Source organism: Eptatretus burgeri, chromosome 9 (assembly GCF_056783735.1).
Source record: "Eptatretus burgeri isolate ZD-2024b chromosome 9, Ebu_testis_v1, whole genome shotgun sequence".
Taxonomy (NCBI): domain Eukaryota; kingdom Metazoa; phylum Chordata; class Myxini; order Myxiniformes; family Myxinidae; genus Eptatretus; species Eptatretus burgeri.
In genome coordinates this window covers 74,344,386-74,356,089 of record NC_140969.1, presented here as the reverse complement: position 1 = coordinate 74,356,089, position 11,704 = coordinate 74,344,386, and the positions used below count along the sequence as shown (strand labels likewise).

General features: G+C 39.7%; 1 protein-coding gene across 5 annotated transcripts in view; it reads right to left on the bottom strand.

The window, feature by feature from the left end:
* Window positions 1–11,704, bottom strand: part of LOC147020366 (ephrin type-A receptor 5-like) — a 285,255-nt gene that overhangs the window by 94,679 nt on the left and 178,872 nt on the right. For all 5 annotated transcript variants that reach the window (XM_085895675.1, XM_085895672.1, XM_085895673.1 and 2 more), the window contains 2 exons: window positions 4,773–4,897; window positions 594–753 (listed from right to left, as the gene is read on the bottom strand). In XM_085895675.1, coding sequence (XP_085751801.1) covers window positions 594–753; window positions 4,773–4,897 — 285 coding nt within the window. The remainder of the gene's footprint in view (window positions 1–593; window positions 754–4,772; window positions 4,898–11,704) is intronic.

The following is an 11,704-nucleotide window of genomic DNA, read 5'->3' as shown; positions in this document are numbered from 1 at the left end:
GATTCAGACAAAAATGTGGCTTGTGGAAATATAGATCATGCTCGGAAACGCAAAGCAAGAGTTGAAAAGATCCTTCCTTATCCTTTTTCTTAAGACTGTGTGAGGTAAGGTGTTCTATGAACTCTCGTGTTAATTATGATTTTAAACTTTGCGATCCAGAATTCAAGGGAGCAGTAAGTAAACAACAATCAAACAAAATGTGTGTTGTACACATCCTGCTATAACCTGAGGAAGGTCCATTTGTGTTTCTTTATTGCTTTGTTTATTTGACATAAGCAATCCTGAAATGCTGGACAAAATTAGTCAAAAACAGGTGGTTGTACTTGGGAGGTTGGTGGGGGGCATGGGGTGGGGGGGGGAGAGGGGAGGGTTTTTGTTCAGCAAAAAAGTTTTTGTTGGTAAAAAAAAACAAAAATAGTCTGAGGGGATCAGGGTGGGCTGAGGACCCCAATTCTTTCTTTGTAAATATAGATGGGATAGTTCCACTCCCAATGGGAGTGTGTAGTACAAGTCATCCCATCCTCAAGGACAGCTTCTTTACTAGTGTTATAAATACACAAAAGATTTCATGAACACAACATGGATGCACTCACATTGACTGGTGGAAAAGTAGACCCGGGCACTGTAAGCTCCGTAACCTGCTACTGTGCGGGCACGGATCTGGAAAGAGTATACAGCTCCTGGGCGGAGGCCCTTCACCGTGATGCTCCGTGACTTTACTTTGAGGAACGTGCAGTTGTGCTCCCTCAGATCCTACAGCAAGGACAGGTGTTAATCTCATATTTTAGCAACCACGATAAATGGCCTAATTTAATGGGGGATCTATGTTTATAAATCAATGCAGGGAAACCACTTTGTTTGCAGTTCATATGCACCTGATTTTTGGCAATTCACAAGGCATATCATTGACTGTCTCAATTTTCTTTTGCAGATAAAGTCAAGGCTCGTGGGAGAGATAGATGTTCTCTTATTATGAGAAGTTACAGATCGGCCACAAAATAGAGCAATCCCAGAATTCACGACGGAACAACAAAAAAAAAGATTACAATGAATATGCTATTAATAACAGGAAATATGATTAGTTAAATAAATAATTAAATATTTATACATTCACGTGATTGGTTGACCATATTTTCAATGCAAAAAAATCATTCAAAACAGAGTCCTTATTTTATGTTCCTTAATGATTTATGGAACACCCTGTAGTATATAAAGGGATCATTAAATCCATAGCCTGGAAGGCAAAGGCATTTGGCTGATAAGAAGAAAACTTAATCTTTGACAATGTAGTTTTAAAACAATTCATACTTCAATTGAACAATCATGCATTTTAAATAATTCTGCCATGTTTGGTCAAAATTTGATCAAAAGAATATTCAATCAGACCTCTGTGCTGAATAATAATGTTCAGAAAGTGATATTATTAACGAATATTATATATATATATATATATATATATATATATATATCTGCCAGTCAGTTGGTCGTTCTGTCCACTTGGACACAGTGGCTTCCCAGTTCAGGGAGTGGATTCCCCCATTCAGGGAGGGGCTTCAAAATCAAATTGCCTAAATTTTATTTGCTCCATCGAGTGTCTTTTGTAAGGGTTACAACTTTCTTACACTCTCACGGCTTTATCTTAATGATAATTCGATATCTGATTTCATTTTTCATGGTCGCAAAGATGGTTTAAGACTCAGTTGCAAAAAAGGAGAAGAAAATTTAATGAAAAATTTGCATTTTTAGACAAAAATGCACTTTCAGTGAAATTAAAGCCTGTAATATAAAGTCCACTCAGACTCCCTCATGGCTTTATCTCAACTCTAATTCGATATCTGATTTCATTATTTTGTAGTCACTAATATGGTTTAAGAATCAGCTTCAGCAAAAGGTGAGAAAATCAGGTGAATATTGGCATTTTTGGACAAAAATGCATTCTAGTAGCCATTTTGTATGTATCTGGTTGGACATGATGTGGGGAGGGAGAGGGGGACAGGTGCTAGAAGGGCGGGGGAGAGGAGAGAGGGGTAGTAGAGGAGAGAGGGGGAGTAGAAGAGCGAGTGTAAGGTCCCCTGCTAGAGAATTACATATAATGGTCGTTTGGAATGTTTACTGGTCGGACGCGATGCAGAAAGGGAAGTTTGGGGGGGGGGAGAAAAGGAAGGAGGGGTTGAGGAGGAGGATAGGAGGGAAGGGGAGGAGAGTATGATGGTGGTGGCAGACCTAGTGGTTGGGGCAGACTGTATGATAATTTCCTTTTCTACCTGAGCAAAGCTGAGGTTAAAGCACTCTTTGTTTGGGTTAATTTAAATTTGTCCTCCTTTCCTTCTCCCACCCCCCCCCTCTAAAACGGAGGGACTGTCAAAGCCTGTCATCATGTGTAAGACATTTCTAGTGGGAAGGGACATCATGATGAATAGGGGGAAAGGGGGGGGGACAGGACATGAACATGAGTACTGGGAGGGTTAAGTACTCTATGCATGGGTACATTAGTCTTCTTTCCCCTTTCCTTCTCACCCAAATTTTTTGGCAAACAGGACAACTAATTGGTCCATCAGCGAAGCAACGGGTAGGTTCTGCTCATTTTATTTTAAAGGTCTTTGTCTGAGATCATTATTTACTTTTAGCGGTGTGTAAATATACAGGGGCCTGAAAATGTATTCACTGCCCTCAAAAGCTTTCACATTTTGATGCCATCTGAGCTTATTTCATGATGCTTTCAAATCAAACAGTATATCGTCTTCACAAACTACTCCAAAGTGATAAAGCTAAAAAATGCAGATGAAATGTGAATAAGTTTGATTAACAGAGAAAACCAGATGATTCTCAGTTTCATAAATATTCAACCCCTTTCTATAATTAACCCAAAATCACTTCACGGACAAATTATTGTTTGAAAGGTTAAAAAAATAAGTGTAATGGGTATAACCTGTATGAAATCAGTTGTTTAATTTAAAATGAAGCGACCCCACTTATCAAAAGAGTTTTAAGGTGCACCTCACTTGGTCAACTAACAAGGCAAACATGAAGTCCAAGGAGACTCTCAAAGAAGTCAAACATAAAGCGGTGGAGAACACCGTCCAGGAGAGGGTTATAAGAAGATTTCAAAGTCACTCATTATCCCTTTGGGTATGGTGACATCCATCATTAAGTAGTGGAACACGTATCATACCACCCAGATCAGGTCACCCATCCAAACTCAGCAGCTGGGCAAGCAGGAAACTGGTTTGGTATGTCGCTATAAATCCAACAATGTCTTTGAAAGATCTGCAATGTTCTATGTCTGAGATGGGGGTCAGTGTTCATCAATCAACAATATCCCGTTCCCTTCACAAAGCTTGCAAGAAAGAAGCCATTACTGAAAAGGAAGCATCTAAAAGCTCGTATGGAGTTTGCGGGGGGGAAAAAAACATGTTAATGATACTTCTGGCGTGTGGAAATGTTTTATGGTCAGACGAGACAAAAATAAAACTTTTTGATCTAAATTAAAAGTGTTACGTCTGGTGCAAATCTAACACTGCACATCACCCAGACAACACCATCCCTACTGCCAAGCATGGTGGTGGCAGCATCATGTTATGGGGCTGCTTTTCATCAACTGGCAAGCTTGTCAGGATAGAAGGGACAATGTACGGTGCAAATTACAGGAGAATCCTTGATGAAAACCTGCTTGAGTCAGCCATGAATCTGAAACTGGGATTCACAATTCAGGAGGACAATGATCCGAAGCACAAAGATAAATCCACACTGGAATGGCTGAACAAGAAGTTAATAAATGTTCTTGAGTGACCCAGTCAAAGTCCTGACTTTAACCCAATTGAACATTTATGGTGAGACTTGAACATTATAGTCCATCGACGATCCCCATCAAACTTGGCAGAGCTAGAGCAATTTTCACATAAAGAATGTGTAAGATTTCACCATCTCACTGTGCAAAGCTGGTAGAGACCGACCAAAAAAGACTCATAGCAGTCATTGCTGAAAAAGGTGCTTTCACCAAGTACTGTCCTCCAAGGCTGAATACTTTTACAACCAGTGAATTGTGATTTGTACTTATATTTTACAGGTATTCCTGACATGTAACCTCTTTAAACCAGTTTGATTTCTTCAGTTATGAATAAAAGAGTTCATTTGGAAAAATTGTTTCTACATAATCGTAATTCATCTAAATGTGGCATTATTGGTTGGGGATGAATACTTTGGCAGGCCACTGTATGCATAAGGAAGAAGATAATTGGTTTCATTTCGTTTTAACCTACAGAATGTTGCGCAAATGTTCCGCAGGTCTCTGCAAAGTATTATTATTGTTATTATTATTATTATTATTATTACTTTCATTATTATTATTATCCAGTGCAATAATTTCTCTCCCCATTCTGTTCAACCTTATTTAATAGAGATTATTAAAAGTGCTTGAAGAGCATAATAGATCCTCAACGACTCACAATTATTCAGACAAGATATAAATTGTTAATAAGCGGAAATATCATCAACGAATGCAACAAGGAAAGTTTTTATAAAAACAGAAGTGTTTGTAAAAAAATTGTCACAAAAAGTATTTAAATGCATATTCCTCTTAAAGATGGATCATTAACGGTGTACGAGAATGGAAATTCTTGGCGGATTTGATTCCACCGGGAACTGAAGCAGTTTAGAGGCAAGACTATTTTACCAACGAGCACTAAATCCACAAAACCTGTGCTCTGTGTTGGAAAGACCACACAGAAGCTCGTATTCACCACCGGCTTTTCATGCGGTTCAATAGTGCTCACTTTCAGACAGCATGAGAGCTCGTAATCGAGGATAACTCCGTTTGGCTGTGTCGGCTGTGACCACGTCAGCGTCAGGCTATCTCCAGAATCTCCCTCTTTCTGCACGGCAGTTATCTCCGAGGGAGCTGGGAGGTGGATTGGGAAGGGGGGGGTGGTGAATGGAACAAAGTGTACAAATCAAATCTCACTCAGCTAAAGCATGATTTGATCATTAAAAGAGTTTCTAATTCTACTTTATATCTGAGCCCCAGGATTTCTTAACATGGAAAACTCCCTTTATAAATTCGCAAGAAGTACCTTTGATCTTCTGTCATTCATTACCAATTATTGTACCCCACTTAAAACAGCATTAGCTTTAGCGTTGAGTGAGGAAGAAAGCTTTTCTTGGCTTTGAAATCAAATTTGCTTTGACACAAGGAAATTGCATATATTATTCATGGATGACAATGCCAGATCCCACTGTTCTCGTGCAGTTCCAAACTTCTTCAGGAATTGCGTAATCACAACATTGCCCTGCTCAGCAATAAATCCCGATTTAAATCCAATAGTGTACGTTTGTGACATTATTGGGTGTAGATTTAAGAGAATGGACTCTCCTGTGCATACTCTGGCACATTGGAGGCTCCTTTGCACTGGGAATGGTGACAACTGACAATGCCCTTTGGATTCTCTATGGTGGCTTCTTAAGGGAATGAGGAGGGTTGTAGCAGTCATTTGTTCTAATGGTGCTTACACACATTGTTGACCTTTTGAGAGATTCATTACATTGTAACATCATTTGATATCATTATTCATTGGTCTTGCGCCCTACATCATATTCTGCATTACCAGGAGGCTCATTCTAAAGTCATTGTGCTTTTCTGGTGTAAAGCAGTATCATTAAAGCCAACCTCATTTGGTGGTTTTTTTTAAAAATCGACAAACCTCCAAATTTGTCTCAAATTATTTGTCAAAGATGCAAATGAGACTGCAAAAAATAGGTACAGAAAGGGTATATTGATGTCACTTGCAAAGAGCCAATCACAGTGCACTTACCCTCGCACAGCTTACCAGTAGTGTTTCATGACTTGTTTCCAAGCCACACAAAGCATAGCTCAACACTTGCTTTGTCTGGGCATTCATCCATGTAAATAATGAAAATGTTGTTGTCTAAATCAAAAAAAATATTTGACCCTACATGGTCTGTCCCCTTGTCGATTAATATAGTACCGTTTTCAACATTGTGTGATCAGTGTTTTGGGAGGAGAAACAAAACGGACACAAGGACATTGATTCTATAATAAAATCTATATTATTAAAGGAGCCAGATTTCTATATCCATCCATCCCTCTGTCTGTCACGCTATTTTTGCTCAGACCTCATTATTATGTTACATCTCGCATTAGGATAGGGCTCTACAGACACTCAACCTGTCCCCATTGCTTCACTGATGACAGTTCAACACCATAATGCAAATATCTAACTCAATCCGACAATCTGAGTTCTGTGTGCGATGGGCTGATTGTCAGATGCCAGGAATTGGAATGAAGGATTTAGTAAGATGGTGGTGTAGTAAGACAGCATTACATCTGGGACATCGTTGCAACATTATGTCTAGCACTAGGCTCGGCCTTTAAAACAGTGTATTATTCATGACTCAATGAGAATTACATTTTGCAACTTGGAAAAAAAAAAGTACGTCTGATCCCTGGGAACATAAAACAAATTTGTAATATTGTTTTTTGGTGAATAAGTGTGCATATTATTAAAATTAATGCTGGGTTGTTAGCAGTAAACAAAATGTTTCTGGAATTAAAAAATTCCAAATATTGACTGTCAATGAACTGTAACATGTATAAAGCCAAGTTAACAAAAAATACCAGTTGATCCTCACCACCAGCTTCCATTTTGAAGCCACCGCCTGTTTTTTTATTACTTATTTTGTCAAACATCCTGAAAAAAAAGTAATAAAAAAATTGCACTCATGACCAAAGGAAGCTGGGCAGTGAAGTGGCTGCATCGCTTAAAAAGTAGCTCCGTGGGGGACTGACAGTTACTTCCCCAACAGGAGGGGTCCTGATGTCCTGATGCAAACTTACTGCAAACAATAAGAAAACAAGCTCAAATGAGCTAAGATCCTCGTCCTCTTAATGATGATGTCATAAAAAAAGAATATGACGTCATTGTGATGTATCAGGTTTGCGAAAAATTGTCTGTGCTAATTCCCGCAAACAAAATTCAAACAGCTTGCCTAGTTTCGGAGATAATGGTATAGGCGATTTCCATTAGCGGCGATATTATGACGTCAACTTTTTTCTAGGAAGAATTTCCAAAATTGGAGATGGTTACTGCCTGCGCGTGGGCTTTCTGCATATACATGGCAAGTTTCACGAAGATCCAATGAAAACTCTGGGTTGTGAAACAAAAAATGTCAAAAAATAGGAATGACGTCATAAAAATTGATATGATGACATAGTGATGTATCATATGTGCGGTAATTCATCTTTCCTAATGCCCTGTTCGATTCCCGCAAACAGAATTCAAAAAGCTTGCCTAGTTTCGGAGATAATTTTTTAGGCGATTTCCATTAGCGGAGATATTGTTGACGTCATAACTTTTTTTTCTAGGAGGAATTTTCAAAAACGGAGATGGTTACTGTCTGCGCAGGGTATTTTTATATATATATATATATATATATATATATATATATATATATATATATATATATATATATATATATATATATATATATATATATATATATATATATATATATATATATATGCCAAGTTTCAGGAAGTTTCGATGAAAACTGTAGGCTGTGAAACAAAAAACTCCACAATAAGAAGATGAAAAACAACAACGTGAGTAAGACTTAGAGATCCTCCGCGAGGATCTAAAAACTAAACAACAACAAACTAGAAACAAATGGAACACGGTGGGTTAGAAAGGTTATTTCTCGTCATTTATGACGGATGGATGGAAGGAAGGACATACCAAATATTGAAGAGGTTTGCACCACTTAAAAATCCATATCTTAGTGTATGACTCTTGCACCATTCTTTGAATCGATCATTTTCCCAATGTCGATACTGAGTTTTTACAGCTGTCCTTCCGCTCTCCGTTTTCGTGTGTGTATGTGAGCAGACTGATCAGTGTACATGTCTGCATATGTAAATTCCATCACAGCCGCTGCAGTAAAATTCAGTGCACGCTTCTGATTCAAATGATGCAAAATACTCCTGGTTTAAAAACTAGCAAATTGTGCATCATATGTAGAATGTAGACAAATTGTGTGAACACTACAAATCATTTTCATTGATTTAAGCTTCATTTTTGAAGATGGTTTTCATCTGTTTGCAAATTCGGGTGGCCATTTTGAAAAACAAAATAACAAATAACAAATAAAAAGGGCCTCCTCCTTCCTTTAAAAAAAAAAAAATCTGGATGATCAACTAGTATTTTTTTTATTTGGTCCAAATTATGTTGTTCAACTCGAGAGTTCAAGGAACATGATACCCCGTGCAGTGTTCAGGTATCTGCAGGAGGGCCTTGCTGTTTGCGGCGTTACGTTCTCAAAAATCCACAAACTTAGGGGGCAATGAGGAAAATAGGGTTTGAGACTTTAACTTTAAAATTTGTCCAAACTGTACCCTGAAATTAACATGTTTGTACATTGTTTTTGTGATATTTATTTTCATGAATAAAAGTTATTAAGACCATAAAATAAAGTATTAATATTATTTCATGTTCAGCCTGAGTCTGCTGGTTGCATCATTGCTGGGACAACATCTGTGCCACATATGCAGTGCCCCCTGTTTCCAATAGAATGCTGCTCATTTTGCCCACCTCGGAAGAATGACAGACTAAGTCAACCCACCTGGTATTATTTAACAGCACGACAGGGGATTAAACTCAAGACTCAAAGATCTTAAGCCAGCCAGCCACTTTAACCGTTAAGCCAACATCATGCTTATTTTCCTGTATTAAGAACATAAAATAAAGTTCATTTTATTGAATTATTGAAATCATGAAACTTAGCAGGAGAGCCAGCAGGGCTGATAAGGCAGATGGACTGGGGGGCAGGAGAACCGCCGGGGTGGGGGGGGGGAACTGTGTAGGGGGCAGGAGAGCCAGAACACCAGTGGGTGAAGGGGTCTTAAGTATCTGATGTCTGAAGAGTTTTTAAGATCTTCAGGATCTTAACCGTCTTTGGGGTCCAAAGGGTCTTTGGGGTATTCAGAGTTTTAAAGTGTCATAATTGTGTTCGGGGAATTCAATGGTCTTAAGGGTCTTTTGGGTCTTAAGGGGTCTTAAGGGGTCTTATCTCCCAAGCATGTAGAAAGTCTTCTCTAAAGCATGTATTCTAATCTCTCAAGCATGTTAAATAAGATTGAGGTGGTGGATGAAAATACAGTTAGGACAACCCCTGGGTCGGACTTGGTCTGTGTGCCAAATTTGGTGGTTGTCGGTCCAGCGGTCCTTGCAAAAAACACGAACAAACAGACAGACAGACATCCGATGAATATTATTTATCAGATATACATCTTCAATGGACGGGCATGGCGTGGCAATTGCGAATATGAACGAACTGTACACCACTTATCATAGCAGATAGCTTTGGCTTATACAGCATGAAAACGGTGAACGTATTATTTATTTAGTTTGGTTCCAATTGTGCGTGGAGTCAGGCCAGCTGTGCAGTGAGCTAATGGATGGAAGACACAGCTCGACTAATTAGGTGTGCTGACCTTTGGCCGTGTTATATGTCACGTGATATCTGTTAACCAATGAGATTGCATATAAATGAAAAAGCCAGAGAGTGATCTTTAAAGGCTCGGGTGGTGGATGAAAATACCCTTAGGACAATCCCTGGATCGGACATGGTCTGTGTGCCAAATTTAGTGGTTGTCGGTCCAGAGATCTTTGCAAAAAACGTAAACAGACTGACAGATAGACAGACAGACATCTATTGAATCTTATTTATTAGATTATGATAAATTTAATCCAATAATGCGATGGCAATGTTGATGATGGCGACAACAAAGATGAGTTGATGGAGATGAAGGGGGCAGTGTATGAACTCATGATGATGATGGAGCATTTGAGGGGGATATTGTGTTAATGGCCCATGTGAATTAATTAGGTGAATAAATCCATAAACATTACCTCAATAAACTCAATGTGATCGAGGGAAGGGGAAATCTACACACCACACGACCCTCCTGTACTTCAATTTTTTGTAAAATAATGATTTTAAAGATAATTTTAAATAAATCTGGAAGTTTAGTGCCACTGAAGCAGTTTTATACACAAATCACCTTTATGCACTGTAATAAGATGACGTTGAGTTGCAATTTACGATACCCAGGCTTGAATGATCACCATAGAACGCAGCATTAATTGGTTCGTACATAGCAATATTGGTGGGCTGTTCTTCACTTGATATGCACACCGACACACTCCACACCCTCTGATGCTTATATATCGATATATAGCATGGTTTTTGGAAGCATAATGACAGAAAATTTGTGTTCTACAGTCTTCAACTATATAATTAAATTTAAGTAAAGACTGAGAGAGGTTTTAAGGTGTATAAATATATTAATTCCGGGTTTTACCACCGTTTTCTCTAGCGGATACGATACCACCATATCTCACACGTTACATTAGTTCTTCGTGCCTGTTGCATGTGTCCTTTATGACGTCCATAAAAGCAGTAAGTTTCCTGTTTAGAATGATTTTCAATTTTGTTTGATTGTCAGGCAGGCAGAGTCAAAATATTATCGCATTCTTCTCTGCGCATCGGGATGAATTAATAGCCAATATATGGTAAAACGATAAAACTTGTCTTCCAATTCATGTTCTGATTTGTGTTCAAAATATAATATTCAATTGAAATAAGCTGTTCCTCGATCATAAACTGCTGGGAGAGATGAATGGACAAATGGATGGACATCAAACAATTGCTTAACCCAGCTTTTCACGTTGTGTGTGGGGTAATTACCCTCAGCGAAGCTACGGGTTCAGTGCATATATATTGTTATGGGCCGGGGGTCGGCCGCCAACCGACCGCTCTGAACAGAGCCGCAAGTCGAGTCGGCCCGACCGATCGCCCGGAATATAGATCGCCGCCCGGATAACTCCGAGTGACGGCTTCTTGTACAAGAACCGAAATACGCCAATCGGCAGATCACGTGGGGTAGGGTCGATTGCCAATCTTCAATGTACCTAAATACCCACGTGATCAAACTACCAGGGTATTCCACCCTCGACGGATCTCGTACGGAACAAACCGCCGAGGCGAGCTTGTCAGTGCGCGATTCCGAGCGGCGTAATCGCCAAGAACCGTCGGTCCAAATGTCCCCCTATTACGGCAAACCAACGGCTTTCTAACTCCCAACAACCGAAATGTTTAGTCAATGAGGGAACGGACGAAACGAGCAGGTTTACAGTTACACAAGGACATTTATTATAATGAAACATGTATGCAATTAAACAAGCAACAGAAGCACGACAAAAGAACTACAACCGTCTATAAGCAATTATTAATGTACAGTCACTCACACAGTTTAACATACTGAACTCGGCGCCACAACATTCATTCGAAATAAAAGCAGGAAAAAGACCCTATCAAAGGCAATGGGGTCAGACTGGACCTCTTGGGTCTTTATGGCGTGGGACTTGGCAGACCGAACGAGTCCCACGAGACCGTTGCAGGTTACCTGCACCCTCGTGGTGTCTGGCTTGGGCGACCCACGACGTCCCGTCCCCACAGCAGCTAGCATAACCGCGGTCGAGCTCGGGCCTTCCGTGTGGCAGGCGAGCTCTCTCTGGCTCTCTCCACACGAACGCGCTTGGGCGACCCGCGATGCTAATTCCCCACGGCAGCTAGCGTAGCCGCGGTCGAGCTCGGGCCTTCCATGTGGCAGGCGAGCTCTCTCCGGCTCTCT